Source organism: Canis lupus, chromosome 2, assembly GCF_011100685.1.
Source record: "Canis lupus familiaris isolate Mischka breed German Shepherd chromosome 2, alternate assembly UU_Cfam_GSD_1.0, whole genome shotgun sequence".
NCBI lineage: Eukaryota > Metazoa > Chordata > Mammalia > Carnivora > Canidae > Canis > Canis lupus.
Window position 1 is genome coordinate 24158609 of NC_049223.1, and position 18635 is coordinate 24177243.

Sequence of the window (18635 nt, forward strand, 5' to 3'; positions counted from 1 at the left end):
GACTCATGCATCAGTAAAACAGGGGTGCAGGCCCGGCTGTTCTCTAAAGGCAGCAGGTCTCCTCAGGGCAGCAAGGCGGGATGAGGCGGGGAGGCCGAACTACTTGTGTGCCAGCCCTCGTGCACAGCCACGGCCTGCTAGCTGTCCTGCTGCCCCATGCTCTGGGGGGTGACGGGGTTTGTGCCGGACCCTCAGAGATGAGCCCAGCCCCCACTCGGCCCTTCCCCTACGGGTGGACACAGAGCCAAGAGATGGAGGGGAGGCCAGCTGGACGGAGCAGGGCATTAGAATGCAGATTGGGGACTGGGACCCAAAGCCTGTGGATGCAGATAAAGGAAAGGACCCTAATAACATGAATGTTAATGAGATGGTGTTGGTAAAGCTACATTCTTCTGAAGAAAGGTGCTGCATTTATAATCATTTTTGCAAAGCAGCTCCTCTTATGGGAGTGGCTGCCTTTGATCTGTAGCTCCCTCCTGGAGAGCCCGGTGTGAGGAACCTCATACCCAAGTCACAGCGAACGCCTCGCCGCACCCACCCGTGAGGTCGGTGGTCCCAGCCTGTGCAAGAGAGCATGGCTTCGCATCGCTGGCAGAGCTGCGCAGCTCAGTGCCCGTGCCCAGGTGGCATCAGGACCGGCTCCTGGGGGAGGGAACCAGCTGCCTTCCGGGGAGGCATACTCAGCGAAGCACCAGGACCCGGATGCTCTGCCCCTCTGGTGAGCTCCCTGGGTGACACGTCCAGCGTAGTAGTAAAGGAGCTGAGGATTTAGATTCATTTCAGGACAGCTCCAAAGGGGGCGAACGTGGGCATTCTGAGCTTATCAGTGAAGCAAGGGCACTACCAAGGGAGCATACTTTCTGCTGGAAGTCTCCAGAAATGGAGGGACCTGGAGATCTTGAGTGTGCAAGCCTCCACTCCCTGACTGGGGGCGCAAGGCCCCTTGGCCTCTAAGGTCAGAGACTCACAGTTACCAGCTGTCTCACCCTGAAAAGTCACTCTTGAGTTTTGGCTCCTCACCAGCCAACGGGACCATATGATCCACGCCTTGTGGAGGTGCTGTGACAATTCAAAGGAATACAGTCACAGAGCCTCCACACGGTGTCTGATATGTGGGCAACCAATAAAGAGTCACTTTTGCAGGGATTTTTGTTGTTGTGCTGTGCTGGCCTCCTGAGTCACGCTCCCTACCCCCTAAGATGTGGAGAACATCACGCCGAACCCACTCCCACGTCGAACCCACTACCAGGAGACCATGCGACGGGCGAGTTTCAGCAACTGTGGCTTCTAATTCTAGTGCTGTCACTGCTTCGCTAGGGGAGGTCAGAGAAGTTAATTTAATCTCCCGGTGCCTCAGTGTCCTCAGTATATCAAGGTGAACGCTATCAATACATCACCTGAAATATTTTTAGAAGGGATAACAAACAACACCATAAAGCCATCTACAAACACAGATGACTCACTTGCTCATGTTAACTGGGGACAGGAATCAAACAGATAAGAGAAATCCACCAATAATCCTGAGGCCTCATTAGGTTAAGCACCCCTACTTGCCAAACCAACGCTATAAGCAAGGAATTCGACTGACTTGTTAGCTTTCATCACCTCCCCTTCCTCTATTCCTTGGTGGAAAAATTATGAGTGGTAAGCTCCCTGTTGGTTCAAAACCAGAGGGGAGTGGGCAGCAGATGTCCAGAGAACCTCAAAGTGGAAAGCCAAGCCCCGCAGGGTCCAGACGAGTCCATATAAAGTACAATTGCCCTTGATCAATGCGAGGGTTACGGGCGCCAACCTTCAATGTAGTCAAAAATCTGTGTATAACTTTCGACTCTCCAAAACCTGAACTCCTAATGAGCCTACTGTTGACCAGAAGCCTCAAGAATCACATAAACAGCCAATTCATCCATATTTTGTATGTTGTATGTATTACGTATTATGTTCTTATGGTCAAGCAAGCTGGAGGGAAAAAAAAGTGCCATTGAGAAAATCGTAAGAGAAAACACATTTTACGGAACTGTATTTATATAAAGAAAAATCCACCTGCACGTGGACCCACACAGCTCACACCGGTGTTGTTCAAGGGTCAACTGTCCTCTAAAGTTACTAACCCACCACGGAAGCAAGTCAAGTCACGTCTACCTGCCTGGCTACCTCTTGAGGTGAACAGGAAGACAGTCAGGTGTCCACACAGATGTTCTTCCTTAAATAGGACATCGCTGTAGACAACGCCCGGGAGGAAGGACAGTCCTGCGACATTACAAAGGACTCTAAGAGCCACTGAGCCCGAGCACTTCATTTTGCAGATGAAGGAACGAAGCGCTTTCCAGAGCTCTTCAGAGCTGCTGGGGGCGGGGCTGGCAGGACAAGGATGCGCTCTGAGTACTGGTGGGAAGTGATGACAGTCAGGAACAATAACGGGTACAAAAGAGAACATTTGTCACCTTGTCCCTTTTCTGCGATCTCCTGCAGGCAACTGTTTATTGTTGATGCTTTCATCTTGGTGACTTGTGGGCAGTGGGAGCAGTAATGATATGGTCCTGAGATACTGCTTTATTATCAAAACAACTTTAATAGCTTATGTCCCAACACTAATGGGACTTCCAGAGCACCTGTGCATGCGGACGGTCTCCAGCTCAAATGAGCGAAGGGGACACGGAGCTTCTTTCCTCCCAACCTTCCAGAGTGCTTGCCCGGCACTCAGCACACTAGATCTGGCCCAGTTGGAGTCCAAGACTCCCTTTGATCCTGGCCTCCCGCCATGCTCCCCGATTGGGTGGGTGGGAAAGAACCCTGGGGCTCCTGGGAGACCTCTCTCCACACCCACCCCTGTCACATACTTTTTCATGGCCTGGATCTGGAGGCTGAGGACTGGCCAGCCCACGTGTACTGGACACAGTCTCCCGAGCTGCGCACACCTCACACCTGACACATTCACGGTCTGCCCGGCATGCCGGTGACATATTCAAGGTGATGAATCCTGCTGGCGACTGCGTACTCTGGAGGCAGAACTTGAACTCTTTTCCAACTGTTTTTTTTTTTTTTTAAACAATTCCCTTGGGGCTGTAAGTTTGAGCCCCATGCTGGGTGTAGAGCTCACCTAAAACTAAAATCTTAAAAAAAAAAAAAAAAAGATTAAAAAAAGAATTTCTACTTTTGTTTGGCCGTCCTAACTCCTTCCTCTGCAATTCCATCCAGACCTTTAATCAAATTGGTGGATCCTCCCCACAATTTTCTTTTGAAATCTTATCAACCTCTAATGGAACTGGGATCTAGTGGGTGAACGTAGTATCCCCAGGGTAGTCTTGCAGTTGCAAAGGGAAGTGAGTACCTCTGAAATCTAACTATTACTTCTTTTTTGCCACTGTGCCATCCTACTGTGCCCTCAGGTGTTACCAAAGAGATGGCAGTCTTGCTCAATGACTTTGGGCAATTTTGCACCCCGGGCCGGGCCCCTGAGCTAGGTCCTTTGCACAGATGCTCTTGTAAGTCCTCACAGCAACAGTCCTGGTAATTAAGTATGTAGTTGAGGGGCTCTGGGTGACTCAGTGGTTGAGCATCTGCCTTTGACTCAGGTCATGATCCCAGAGTCCTGGGATCGAGTCCCGCATCGGGCTCCCCACAGGGAGCCTGCTTCTCCCTCTGCCTGTGTCTCTGCCTCTCTCGGTGGGCCTCTCATGAATGAATAAATAAAATCTTAAGAAACAAAATTAGCTATGTAGTTGAGATTATGCTGTTTGCAAAACCAAATAAACAAGGCCTTCCACCGAAGTTCTATTATCAAGGGTGGTGTCGCTGCTCCCTGTTTTAGCCCTGGGCTGGCTGGGCTGCTCGCTTAGTCATTTTCAACTTTTCACCACCAGTGACCCCTCATTCATTAATTTTCTCCCACAGAAAATGTGGGTCCTTGTATGGAACAGGTCCTATTTTAAGAGTGCCTAGTTTTTCATTTTAGTTCATCAAAGCCATACATCGCTAACTGCCAGTCAAAGCAATTGAACTGAATGCCTGCCAGCCTAAGGCAGAAGAAGCCTCTGCTCAAGTGGGCACGTGGTAAAACTTTATGGTGGGGGAAATAGACTATTTCCAATGGCTTTTTGGTGAGGTATTAAAATGTGTGCTTTCCCAGATCCATTGGGATTGGCCTGCAGACTGGGAACCACTGGGCCTGGGGATTTTTGTCCTCCTCTTTTGGTCCCAGGCCTAAACCAGCGGGCTGGCCAGCACCCCTGCTGCACCTGAATCCCACTTGGGGTGCTGCTTCCTGCAGCTTGAGCCCATCTCCTCCCCGCTGGCTTGGCTCCGGGTGGGCAGGTGGACCCCTGAGGTGCTGCTCCCTAGGCACACCCTGACCCTGACGCTCATTCCCCATCCCAGGCCCTTCCAAGGTCATCCTAGAAACAAAAAAGCAAACCCTACATTGTGTTTAGTTTTCATGTCTGCAGAACCCAGCGTTATGCTGAAACAACACAGGCAGCAGGAGAATAGAGGCTTTGGGCAAGTCCTCTAGGCCGCCTGGTTCAGCCCAATTCAGCAGATGCAAATCTGAAGAACAGACGGACACCCAACCCATGTCTCGCTGTACACACTCCACGGCACACACATTCTGTATGTTGGGTTGTTACCCGAGGAGAGTTCACACCTACAGAATCTGTCAAGTAGACACTATGTCTTCTGAGCATATTTCTTCAGGGGCTCAGGAAGCTTTACATACATTATCTCATTCAGCGCCTACTCTTCTGTGAAGGAGGTAGAAGGCAGGGATTATCGCCACTAAATGGCAGCTCTGGAGTACCCTTGCGCGGGCACTGTGCGTCAGCCGTGATCCTGACTCAAAGCAAAAACCAACAAACAGACAAACCAACATAAGAATTATACAGTTCACGAAGCCTACTGTAAGGAAGGTGACTAGGAAGTGATTAACAGTATGTTGGCAGGCCAACTACAAAATGGGATTTTTAAGCTCTCTCTTCCTGGTTTTATTTATTTGGCCAAATTAATACACTGCACATGGATGGCGTGTGAGTACCTATGCATCCATCAGCGTGTGTAGGATATAAATTACACCTCGCGCACACACACTCATAACAGCAAGTCTACGTTCATCTTCTATTTTGGAGCATTTGGAGTACTTGTGGGCACAACTGCCATTTTTTGGGAACAGAACTTGACGCCTCTGGAAATATCTTATGAAACTAACTCATTTGGGCATTAGATGTCCAAGAGCTATTTATGAAGCGCCAAGCATGTACAGGCGTGGTGGGCTCGCTTTGTTTTTGGGTGATTTGGTTATAAATAGCGTGGCTGCTACTGTGTTTCCCAGCACCCAGAACAGTTCTTGGCAAACGATAAAAATTCGATAAGTTGTTGAACAAGTGCATGAACACCCTGTGTGTTCTACATGATACACGATTCTTAGGGCTGAAACTTGCTTGGGTAGCTGTTTTGGCTGTTTCTTCCTGTTTTAAATAAATGGCATCTGAGAAGAAACTTTAGCCTGGCCTTGTTAGGCTTGGATTTAAATGAGATAATTGGGGGGGGGGTGGGCACGGAGTGGGGAGTTTCCATATGATGAGATGGAGTTTGAGGGATTTTATGACAGAAATGATGACGATGATGATGGTAATGATAAAATAATCATCATGGCTCTGAGAACAAAGGCATTAAATACATATTAATAATTAGAAGAGGTGGTTCAAAGAAAATGAGTACCTCAAAATGCATTACAATGGGCAAATTGAATTTGGTCCCAGTGAGAGCCAAGCTGTTCTGCTGAAGGAATATTAAACCCCAGCATTCCGCTCTTAAAGGACACAGGGGGACAATTCTATGGAGAGTTGTGTGGAGGGCCGCCTGGGAGGAAGCGAGCGCCTACCCGCGTAGGTAAATGATCTCTTCCAGGGCAAGCCAAGAAGGGGCTCATTCACTTCATGTGGGTGAACACACTTGTCCCAGGAGGCAGTTTTATTTACAGCCTCTTCCTACCGGATCAGACTCATTTGTTTTTATATCTTCAATCTACGTGCAGTCCTTGCTCACACTGCATGCGTTATTATAAAACACCTTTCCGTAAGCCACCACTAAAATGGAGTGCTCTAAACAAATGTTCTCTTAGGGCAGTAACTCCTTAATATAAACTGCATTTAATAAAACTGGTAGTGATTCTAAAAAAGAAAGGAAGGGGTAAGGCATAGGCAGAGGAAATGTCTGGAAGAAATTCGCAATTAATATTTTACAAGACATTTAGATTCTGATTCCTCCTTGCTGTTAAAATTTAAGAGCTTTTTCAAAACTATATTCTTCCCTGTTATTACATCCTTAATTAAATTAATTTATACAGTGAATGCTCTAATGATACTGCTGTAGATTTTCAATCAGAAAGCCTTACTGCCAGAGACAATATGTGTTAAGACCTTGAAAAAAGAATGATATAAGGGCACAGCACGGTCGCTGGTACAGGGATATGTGGCCCTGGACATCTTATTATTGAAAAGATGGTGCTGGCTTTCCTGTGCCTCAATTAAGGTCTTTATTTTTTTTTTTAAACTAAGCTAAATAGAGTCGGTGAAAACAAAATGAATCTCACAAGTTGCCTTTATAAAGATTTCCCTCTGGGAAATACAATGGCGGGTGATGACATTTCTATTGACTCATTCTACCAGTTAGGTTGAGTCTTCCTGAACAAAAGAAGGAGCCACCTCTTAGCCTGATCTGCTGTATTGTCAAGGCAAAGGCAACCAAATTCTGTCCAGGAACACGAATGGCTCAGCTATGGAAAAAGCCAGGCTAATAATTTTGTGGCCAACCCAATGGCTCATCAAATAGCCTGGCCTGTGCAGACATACCAAGAGTGTTCTCTTCGGGTGACGGGAGTCCTATTCACTACGCATCTCAAGGTCAGGCATGCATGCACGCAAGAACTGCTGTAGCGTAGTGCCTGGCACACAGTGTGCACTCAGGAATCATTTGTGTTTTGTCAACCTAACAAGATGCCAGGAATAAGTGAGGCATAGTGCTGCCCCAGATGTGATCTGCTACTTAAGTGTCAAGCCTCCATTTCCAGAGGAGAGCGTGGTCAAATCAGGGAAATGACCTCTAGATGCTCATTCTTTGCTCTGCCCTGTGTTGAGCTGTTGAATTGGCTCCTTTGGTTTCCAATATTGTATTTCTAGGATTTATGGTGAGCATTTCAGACGATGAAAGACCTAGTGTCTTCTCCAGTCACATGGCGTGAAAAATGCATCCTTAATGGCTTTGCACTGCCCTGATCCCTCACCCTATTTCCCGTCCACTATGGAAAGGGTCTCTATGACCCATGCATGGCATGAAGGAAAGGTGCCTTTAAAGAAAATTTCACTCAGTGGAATAAGACAGTGCCACCAGCACTTTTCCCCTCTGTCATACTGAGTTCTTTGTTTCTCTCAAAATGGAAAGATGGTCCCTAAACATCAATCAAGTTTGGTTGCATGATAAAAGTTCCCTATGATACAAAACATCAGCTGCAAAAGAAAATTAAACAGGGGGGAAAAAAACCCCAGCACTATTTGATCTTGTTTTAAATGGAAAGTTTTGGACACTTTAGAAAAAAAAAAAAAAAGCAGCAAGTGCCTTTTTAATGGATTTTATCCGCAGGAAAAATGATTACAACCCAGAAAAGCTTTAAAGTGTCAGCTGCTGATGCGTTTTTCTTTATCCCTTTTATTTTTATTCAGAAAGAAATTGAAGGCATATGGCAAAGTGCATCATTAATTTCTTATTAATTTCATAATATGAAGGCAACCAGTTAAAATAGTAGTGCTACAACTTTAAATTACCGAACTCACTTGGTAGTTAATGAGAGATTTAGCACAGCAGGGCTTCTGTTAAATTAAGTTGTGCCTTCACATCACAGTGGGAAAACAGGTGTATATTGGTTTAGAATTATGGAAATGTTGACTAATTCCAAGGCTTGTAATCAAACAGCACGGCACCCTGTAATATTCTTCCCCCCAAAATATGCATTAATCTTTTATGTCTGGTCCCATTTCTTCCTGTCCACCAAAAGCTCACAGCTAAAAGGAGACCGCCTTTCATGTGTTTCCTATAGCTGTTCAGGGGGACGTTTATCAGATAGGACTATCCATAAATGCAAGATGTGGAACCCTGTCACCATTTACCTAATTTGAAGTGGAAAATGCAGCAACAGTGTGTGCACTGTGTAGGCTGGGAGCCTACAAATCAGACCCGACTTCTCAAAATTTCCCTTTAAGCCACCACAGGTAAAGTTGAACTGGATAAAAAGAAAAGCAAAAATAATCGCCAGGCCATCTTTTTCCAACCCCTGAATTCTTGCACTTACTAACGGGTCTCCAAGATCACCATTCCTGACTTCTGCATGCAGAATTTTTAAGAAGAGAAAAACAGAACATACGCAACATTATAAAAACAACAACAACAAAACACCAAACTTAAGATGCTATTTGTTTGCTAGGAAAGGGTCAGAGTAATATGTCCCAAACAGACGCAGACTTGTCAGCCCCTTGTAGTGTTTTCAATATGGCCCACTCATCATATTGACTCTGGGTTTCTTGAGAGTGTCTTCACCTACAAGGATGACATACTGGGGAGTTGTGTGCAGCTTTTAGTGGAATGGATGAATTCAAATTACCCAAGCTTTGCATTAATTTAAAACAGAATGTGATTTGGCATTAATAAACCCTACATGCTACATAAATTCATCATCTCAGGAATTTTTAAAAAAAATATACCTGGAAGGGATTTTGTGTGCTGATTACTATAAAGTGTTTCTTTTTAAAAGAAGTAATACCAAGTGGTCTTTGGGTTTGATTAGGAGACTGAGAAGTAAGAAAATTTTTTCCTATTGTTGGTTGAGCTTTGATTGTTTCACTTGGTAATGTGACCTAACACCGCAACCTTCTAGAATTTACATTGAAAAAATAATCCATTTATAAGGAAAACAAATACTTACATAATACTTAAAAAAAAGTCATTGAGCAAAAGCACTTAGACGTACTAAAAGCTGCCTTACTAAAACCACCTTAAAATTTAGGGAGAAGTAGTGAAATGGGAAGGGAGATTTCTGCTATCACACACTTGCTTTCCTGAATCCTCTGCTCTTTGATTTGCTCTAAGGAAAAGGGAGAGGCTGCAGTGGTGTGATAGAAAGACCATAGTTCATAATTTATTACTTTTGGAGGGCGAAGGAACTAATGTTTTGAAATTTTTTTCTTGAGAATCTTGCCACTACAAGAAATTATGAAATTTTCAATGGATTTAAGATGAATTACATATCAATGGATCTAAGGTGAATTAAAAATTAAACAAATGCTTTTTTGGGGGGTGATGGGGTATAAAATGCTTATATGTGCATACGTTAACATGAACAAACACACACACACACAACACGGATGACCGTGTATGTCTATAGCACGAAGAGAGCAAAACGACAGCTAGAATTACACCCTGAAAGCATTAGGGACACTGCATTATCTTCCTTATATTTTGATCGACCAGGCTTCAGTGAAATTATTATTGCACAGCTTACTACAAATTCTTCACGATAACCAATGCACATCATTAGATTATTAAATGAACTCATGGAAATTTGGGTCAGTGGGGAAAATATGCAAATGGCACAGGACACTTTATACCAGCATGCAGTATATAAAATTGCCACAACCCCCCAGAAATAACGTATTCTGATGCAGCAGTTACATACAATATCAGTTCACTTCTAGCGAATTGTACTAATCATCAAATATTACCAGGAAGGAAATGGAAAAAAAAAATGCGAGTTTTGTATTTTCTGTTCTCTATCAACATGAAGCCACAAATTAGGCATTAAAACATTGACTTTGTTAACCGCCATTGACTGTTGAGAAACCATTAGGAGGCTTAATATTATGGCTGTACAGGGTACATTTTGTCCTTTCAAAAGAAAATCTAAGACTAAATTTCAAAAGGGGCTCCTGGTGAGTAAAAGCTTTTACTTTTCCATCCGCTTTTCTTGTGTGTGTTGGGTTTTTTTCCCCCCTTTTAAAGTCTTAGCCCACCCAATACTCTCTGGCAGCCGCTGCTGCCCAGTGGGGTCACTCTGATTTTCTAACCAGGGGACATACTATTTGAGAGCTCTGCCCATCAGCATTAATGCCAGTGCTTCTTTAGGGGCTGGCCAGCTGGTCTGGCTGCCCCCAGGGGAACAGAGGGGTCAGCACATACTCCTCAAAAGACCAAAGTCATTTTTGCCACTAAGAGCCCATAACTAGAACCTTCAGTTGAAAGGACCATTTTCAAGCAATAAAGTGATTTTGGTACAAAAGTAAACCGACTCACCCCAGGTAAAGTTTTAATATTGTGCAGGGCGTTCTGGGCCTCAAGTGCAGCTTTTCTTGTATAAAATGTTACGAAACAACAACCTACAGAGAGAAATGAAAAGGTTTTAGAAATTTCTGTGAATGCTTTGCTTAGATATAATGGAGACTACGGCGAACAAACAATCTACTTAAAAGGATGCACAATTTAAAAATAATAATGTGCATGAGAACAGTAATAACATTGCAAGCTTTTACCAGTGCCTTTCAACCAGACCGTATTTATTAGCTTTGCCCACGTTGGAGATCAATTTATAATTCTATGCACCAACTACCTGGAACACAGCTCTTCAGGAATTGGGGGGGGGGGGGGCGACGAGGTGGGTGACATGTTAATGGCACTTGTGTAGCGACTACGTTCAGAGAAGTGTCTAATCACAGTGAGAATGGCAAAAAACTTTCAGTAACTATAATTTCCTTAAAGGATATTCTAGAACATCACATCTTAAAAATACTCTCTAAACTCAATGGTTTAGACCACTGGATTATAAGGTTCTGAAAAGGTGGGACACTGCTTTCTTCTTCTTTTTTTTTACCTGTACCATAGTATATAACCCAAAGTTCTGTCTATGAGATGCTCAGTATTTCTTGGCCAAATGAAGGATAATTTTAACCAGTTTGGAAATTTAGTTACGGTACAGGTGGGCACACGCCCAAGCAGATGTTCGCACACACGGTCCCATGTCTTATTTGATAACGGCTACAGCACATCAACTGGCAACTCTTTGATTCCTTATTTCTAAGAGCTGATGGGAGTCCAGGTTGAATGCTCCCACCCCAGGAGAGGCCAGCAAAACCCCTCTTCCCAACCAACTTCCTCCACAAAAGAAAATGGTGTCCATTACTTCTGCATTCTGAAGGATGGCTGACCCCTTCTTCAGTTTGTAGCTAAAGATACTGGTTGACATAGCTGTTTAAATCCGATGGTGATACCAGCTAATGATCTCTTCATTAACATACAGCTTCTCAGCACAGCCAAGCTTGGGAAAAAGGGGTGGACAAAATCTTTAGAAATTTAAAGAAGAAAGAGGACGCCTCTGAGTTGAGTTTGTAAGTTGTGCTGAGGGAAAAAGAGGAGAGATACACTATGAAGATCATAAATATTTTACCCTGATTGTACTAGGGGATCCTAAAGCACGGAGCCAGAGAGTTGGAGGGGGGACTTTGAGAAGTACTCATATACCAGACAGAGAACACATACCAAGTAGCATGAAAAAAATGTACAGCACTCAGGCATCAGCCTTGGTTCCATTTAGGGGAATTAAGCAAAAAAAACCCAGAGGAGGGGAAAAAAATGGCAGAGTTGACAAGAGGGAGTTGGCATCACTAGCCATCAATGGTTGGCTAAGGCATTCTATTTTTCAAAATAAAAACTCATTGAAAAGAGTAGAGATGGGTGCCCCGGTGGCTCAGTCAGTTGAACGTCTGACTCTTGATTTTGATTCAGGTCATGATATCAGGATTCTGGGATTGAACCCTGCACTGGGCTCTGCACTCAGCTCCAGAGTCTGCTGGAAGATTCTCTCCCTCTCTCCCTGCCCCTCCCCCCATGCAAGTGCTCACATGTGCTCTCTCTCTAAACAAATAAAATCTTTAAAGAGTAGGGGAAATTAAAGTACAATTCCATTCATACAGCATTCCTAAATACACCTATGATGCTTCCTCACTTAGAAATTTAGAAACTTGTCATATGTTCGATTTTGTTTTAGACTACCGAGATTAAATATACAAAATACACAAAACCTTTACCTTCTGGACAAAGTAGAGCACAATCATTGCTTCTTGGCATTCAAACTACAGGCACTGAAGAATTAGAAACTCTTAAAATATAGGAGTTCATTGACACAATGGAAGAAACTGAGAATAATTAAGTTTCTTGGAAGAATTACAGATGGACAGACTGACCATTTTAATTTATTTTATTTATTTTTGAGAGAGAGAAAGACTGAGAATGAAGAGGGGAGGGACAGATATGTGTGTGTGTGTGTGTGTGTGTGTGTGTGTGTGGGGAGAGAGAATGAATGAATCTTAGGCAGGCTCCACACCCAGTGCAGAGCCCAATATGGGGCTCAATCTCAGGACCCTGAGATCATGACCTAAGCTGAAATCTAGATTCAGACGCCTGACTGAGCCACTCAGATACCCTAGATTGACAATGTTCAGATGAGTTTTTCACTTCAGCTATTTTGAACTCTGTGACCACAGTCCATTTGGCCTAATGGTAGATTTTTTTTTTTTTACTGAACTGTTCAATTTAATGAGTGACTTCAACTGCAGTGGCATGATGTGATCCTAAGACTAGCTAGGGGAATTGCTTCAGATCTAGGAATAAGTTTAAATAGGGAAGTCAAGTCCCAGCTTCCAGCAACTCATTGGAATCACTCTACGAAGAAGAAAAAAAACACCAACTGTGTTTCACTGGGCTTCCTACAGTAAGAAGAGCAGAGAGAGATGTAACCTCTGCCTCCTGAAAGCTCCTAATGGAATCTCAGTAACTTCTCTCCCTCTCCTGGGCTTATGGTGTTGGCTGCTGGAGAAGGTAGCAGGGTGGGAGCTCCCAACTGCAACCACGATGACCAGAACTTCTAAACAGAGGCAGTCTGGTACTCTCCAACAGAGAGATTTGGGGAGTGGGATACTTAGAGAAAAGAAGACTTAGGGGTGGAGCGGAAGTTACAAGGCATGTGCTTGCCTGGAAAGAAGGCAATGCTGAAGATGAAGAACAAAGGCCAGCATGGCCAGCCTCAGAGCTAAAAACAAAGCCCAGACTGGCCCATGGGAATGGTGGGAGGGCAGGTAGGGGTGCCAAAAAATGAGAAGTCAAGACAATGATAAGATAAAAGCACCAAGGAGCAAAGATGATGCTACTGAGTGAATCCTGTGTGTGAGGCCAACGGGAAGAGCTCAGGCCAATATGCAATGGTCTCCAGAAGACAGCAAGCACTCTTGCCTTCAACATCTAGACAAAATCCCTACCACTTCTCACTGCCTGAAATCCACCAGGAAGGTACAGTTCATTTCCTATTTAAGTATTAAGATGCTCCCTCTGAGGATGGAAACATCTAATTGTTCTTAGCTATTTACATCTTACTGTAAATTTGGCTGGAGCGCTTTCCTCTTGAACAAAGTTCTTAGTGAATAGAAGGTGGCGTGCGTGTGTGTGTGTGTGTGTGTGAGTCTGTCTGTCTTTAGAGACAGGGCAAGTGAGCTGTGTGGGGTGGGGAGGCAGAGAGGAAAGGAAAGAGGAAAGGAGTCTCATGTCCAAAATGGCAGATGGGAAGATACCCCAAATCCCAACCTCCTTCCAGTTTTACCCGGTGTCCACTGTGCCTTTACAATTGATATAGTGAAATCAGAGTTATCTCGACAGACCCTCTTCAAATGGTGCAGAGCTCTCGTGTCCTTTACTTCATACCCATTTAAGACAAAGGCTTTTCAAGATTATGTCCCGATAAGCTCTAGGTGTAGCTGTAATACACAGGAGAATATCCCGGTGGTCCGCTTCCCAACTCTGAACCCAAGAGCTCAGCCCCTCACTGCTGTGCTTGGCAAACAGACTTTGGAAAAGGTGGGCATGGGCTCCTCACTGTGGCCTAAGGCTTGGATTTTTGCCTCTACTTGTAGCCTCGGTTGGATACCCTCATGCACTGAACAACCTACACAAACGTGGGGTTTCTGGGGAAGACAACAAGATTGGGAATATCCCCCCAGGACTCTACTTTTGGTTTCATACTTTTGGTTCCTGAGTGACTTAGACAGAAATATCTTACTTCCTCTGTACCTCAGTTACTTTAGTTTCATTACCTCTCAATCAGTGAATAAAAACCAGGGCTGCCCGAGATCCTTCTCAAACAACATGGGTAGAGACAGCCGAAGTGTTGCATTTAGAACTGTTAAAGCATTAAAATTATTCTTTACTTTTCTTGGGCTAAAAATAGCTTGCACTTCATTTCAGCATGCATACTAACTCACTTAACAAAGACAGTGTTTGATTAAGGTTATCTTAAAATTTGCAGTGTAAATACAGAACTACAAATGTAAGTAGCCCCCTTACATACAGAAATTTGTGGTTTTCCCCTAAAGAGGCACTGGTCTACATACAACCAGTAATCGATGGACTCTTGTTTCTGAGAGCACCCTCCCACCTAACAACCATGGTCTTTTTTATCCATCCATCACCTGATATGCTCACTTAAAATCTTAGCTTCAGTGACCTACAGAGATGATATTTCAACAAAAGGAAGGGAGAAATATTATTTGCCCTGATGTGGTCTTTATCATGGCAAAAGGTCAGGGAGCTACTACAGATCCCAGAAAACCCATGAAGGCTTGGCTAAGTTGGGATTCTCTTTCTTGTGTACCCTAACTGGATGCACAGCTGTTAAGGGAACCACCTGTTTCTTAGATTTCCCCACGCCAGCTATAACTCAGGTCTGAAATTTACTGGATTCATTTTTCAGGTCAGCTGCAACACCAGATGGCTCGGCAATACGATTCAGGGGACAGACCTTCCCTCTCCAGCAGGTTCTTTTACAAACATCCTTGTAAGGTGGGTAGTTAAACATCTATAAGGTCCACAGGTGCTCTTTCATGGCCAATGGCTGCAGTAAACACTGGGGAGAGACACCCTCCAGTGTCAGCATCGTCCTGGAATCCCCCTCTCCCAGCTGCCCGTGCAACACCTGAAGAAGGTTCTGCTCCATGGAAGTGACCTGGAAGGGGACCCCTGGGGGCTCTGTGGAGGCTAATGCAGTCTGACCAGCCACATGCTTTGGCAGGTCTCCACCCTCCAATTTCTGCTCCATGCGGCTGAGTTGTGCTCACAGGTTTCTAACTTGTCCATCTCACACGGCCTCACACGCAGGTGCACTGTACGGGACTTGCCACCTTTATCCACCCATTCAGGAGTCTCTTCCTATTGCAGAAACTTTGACAGGATAAATGTGATGTCCCACCCACAGGTTATTTTATGACATCTCACTTTTCAACAGTTTTGACAATTCATTGTATCCATAAGAGCTTTGGATTTCAGAGCTCCTCTGCCCTAAAAATCCATCTTCCATGGGTCTATGTATCAATAACTCCCCAATACTCCTCATCAGGTCTTTTTAAATTACTGGGTGTAATAGGTTTGGGGGCAAAACTTGGGAGGTGATTCCAGAACCAAATACCAGTGCGTTAGGCCCACATGGAGCCTAACACATCCACAGGTGAGGACTCCTCTACTGATCATGAAGAGTTGCTGGTGAGTCTGTACACACCTTGGGGAGGGGTAACACATGAAAGTTTACTGGCCATTCATATCTCCCTTGGGAATTCACTTTGCTCCTTAAGTTGGAACATCTAGCAGAGCTCCTAGGAAGGCAACGTGAGATAGGTCAACTTTGATGCTAAAGAAGGCCTAGAGAGATCTTGGGGTACAGAGCGCTGTCTATGAAGGCTGGCCAGTGCAAGCCTCACAGTGAGCATCTCTGGGTGGTCGGCAAACAGCAGTGGACACTGGGCCCCGAGAGTGTGAGTCAGGGGACTGGGAACCTTTGGTCACTCCGATTCCCACAAGTTGACAAGTTTAGCAATCTGGTTGCGTATGTTCAGCATGTGAAGTGGCGTGCAATCAACATTATAATTAACTGTGCAATATGATCAGACCATCTTGTCTCAGAAGTTGAGAATAGCAGTTCCCACAGAGGCTAAGTGCTACATACTCCAAACAGGGTAGTTGGTGTCTGACTCCATCTCTTCACAAATAGTTTTCTGCTGTCATGAAGAGTTCCCTCAGGTATTTTGCGGGCTTAATTGCAGAATAATTTGAGACACTGTTAGGAGGTTTTTGCTGTTTCCAGAGACAAAGCCCCAAGCAAGACAGGCCAATGGTATCTATACACACACACACACACACACACACACACACACGTCAGTAGTGTATTTAAAATCATAAAGACACTCAACTTTAGTGAAAGACTTTAATTTTAAATGATCAAGTAGATTTATCCTCAAAGAAACCATCTGGATTATCACAAATCTTTTCAAACCACAGCTGTTTCTCTTGAAAATCTTTACTTGGAAATTTTTGGTAATAATACTCACACGGGAAAAAAAAAAAAGCACTGCTTATGTAGAGATCACCAGTTTGTATCATGGCTTGTCTTGAGTCAAATAGCACTCTGTTTATATTCTTCAGTTGGAGGGCAGTGTAGACACAGCCCTAGAGAATGACACCAAAACCCAGATTTTAAAACTAGTTCTGCCCTTAGGAAAGTCGACACCATACTCATTAACGAAATTTCCTCCGAGGTTTCTGATCCTTACTGCCTTGGGGAGGAATGAAACTAAGGATTAATGCTGTGGAGACATCATTTTTAAAAAAAACAGCTTTAAGTCTTTTACTCTGAAATATGGATGACAAGGCAGTTTTTACCATAGAACCCAGGCTTAAAGACAAGAGGTTAGTGACTTGAATGGTTTTCAATCATTGCAACAGTCACTTGTCAGCTATGGGATGGAGGTTTCAGATCCCATGCTAACAATGTGCACTCTCAATGGTACAGGAACCAGCCCTCTGCATAGCTACTCTATTTGAAGCTCTTCAGGACTCTCCTGGGGCCACCAGCTGCACTGAGTTAAATGTCCCTTAAAAGGCACTCTCATTAATAGGAGAAAGGGCCTTTCTGGAATGTTCTAGTTCTAACTTGATTTTTTTTCTTCTCTCTCTCTCTCTCTCTTTTTTTTTTTTTTTTTTTGATGCTACTCTTTGGTAATATCTTCATATGGAGAATTGGGGAACATTTTCTAAAATACACAATTTTCCATTATTAAGTTATCATTGCCGAAGAGTAGCATCAGGATGGAGGAAAGAAGGCAAAAAAAAAAAAAAAAAAAAAAAAAATTCTCACATTTGGAGCTCCTGGTGTTGTGCACCGGACACCTATCTCCCCATGTGACCTCTGACCATGGGGTAAAGAGTGGGGGTTGTCCACATCTTCAAGGCCATTCCACATATCAAACGTATCAGATTTACATTCCTTTCTAAATCTCGGCAAATAAACACTTGAAAACAGCCATAAAATGATCATCTGATGACTGAACACTATACTTAACTTATTTCCTTTAGAAACAAAGTAATGGTCCTGGCAGATATATTTAGCTCAAGATACATCTGAATTCAGGACATCGACGAAGCCATCATGTCGTGAATTGAGAATTCCTTTAAAGGCTGCCTTTGAATTCTGAGGGGCCGACAGATCAAGGGACGAAGGCCCTGGAAGGCTAAATTAGCGAACTCGCTATGTTTTTATTCTTTCTGTGAATGAAGCTCTCTTTTGTATGCACATTTGCAAGCAAAGCAGGTGCCTGCTTTACACAAGTCGAACTGCAATTGGGAGCTTGGCTTCTTGTCAAGTCAGTAGCACACAAACCAGTTTAAGTCAACGGAGGACATACTCCCCATACTTGATTCCCCTCGTAATCTATTTTTCTCCCTCAATCTTCACCACTATATAGAGAATTTAATACTTTTTCAGAGTCCAAAGGTTGTTGATCTAAGTGGTACATTTTGTGCTCAAGTGAATCCTTCACACACTACAGGTTTCGACTATCAATCACTGACCTCACCCTTGCCAAGACCCCCCGACTTTCAGTTTCTACAAAGCAGTTAAAGGTTCAAAAAACCCCATCAAAAATCCCCTGAATTAAATTTTTAAAGACAAGTCGGCAATGACCTTAAAAGAACAAAAACAGGAAGCAGCTTTCCCGTGGTTCTGGAAGGTGACCCTTAGCATCTCGAGGAAAAAGACAGTGACGAGATGCCATTCTCAAACAGACGCAGACCTCTCGGGTACAGTGGAGAGGGGTGGATGCACCCCTTTCTGCAGGCTGAAGCCCACCCTCCAAGAAGTGGCACTGCCAGTGAAGACCCCTAACCAGATGCCCTGTTGTCCACTCATGGCCTCCACGGTCCTAGGTGTTTATTCCTTCTACACTTGCTTTAGAGGAGTGCAAGATGGGATAGAACAATTAAAGCTCTGATTTCACAAGCTGCATTTAAAATCCAGTCCCCTCGCTGAGCACGTTTATGTGGCCCTGTGTACAATTTCCTCAGTGCAGCTCCTCTGAACTAGGATGCCCCACCAGGATGGCCACGATAACAAAATGAGAGAGACGAAGGAAAGGGATTAAACAACAACAACAACAAAAAGCAGCAATCAGGCCAAACATTATTAGTTAGCTATAGGGAGGACCTGCAAGAGGATGAAAGGGTTTTTGTTCTGT

General features: G+C 44.1%; 1 protein-coding gene across 11 annotated transcripts in view; it reads right to left on the reverse strand.

Annotated features, from left to right (window-relative positions):
- Positions 1–18635, reverse strand: part of CELF2 (CUGBP Elav-like family member 2) — an 814024-nt gene that overhangs the window by 100318 nt on the left and 695071 nt on the right. For all 11 annotated transcript variants that reach the window (XM_038530152.1, XM_038530144.1, XM_038530148.1 and 8 more), the window contains one exon: positions 10330–10412. In XM_038530152.1, the coding sequence (XP_038386080.1) occupies positions 10330–10412 (83 nt within the window). The remainder of the gene's footprint in view (positions 1–10329; positions 10413–18635) is intronic.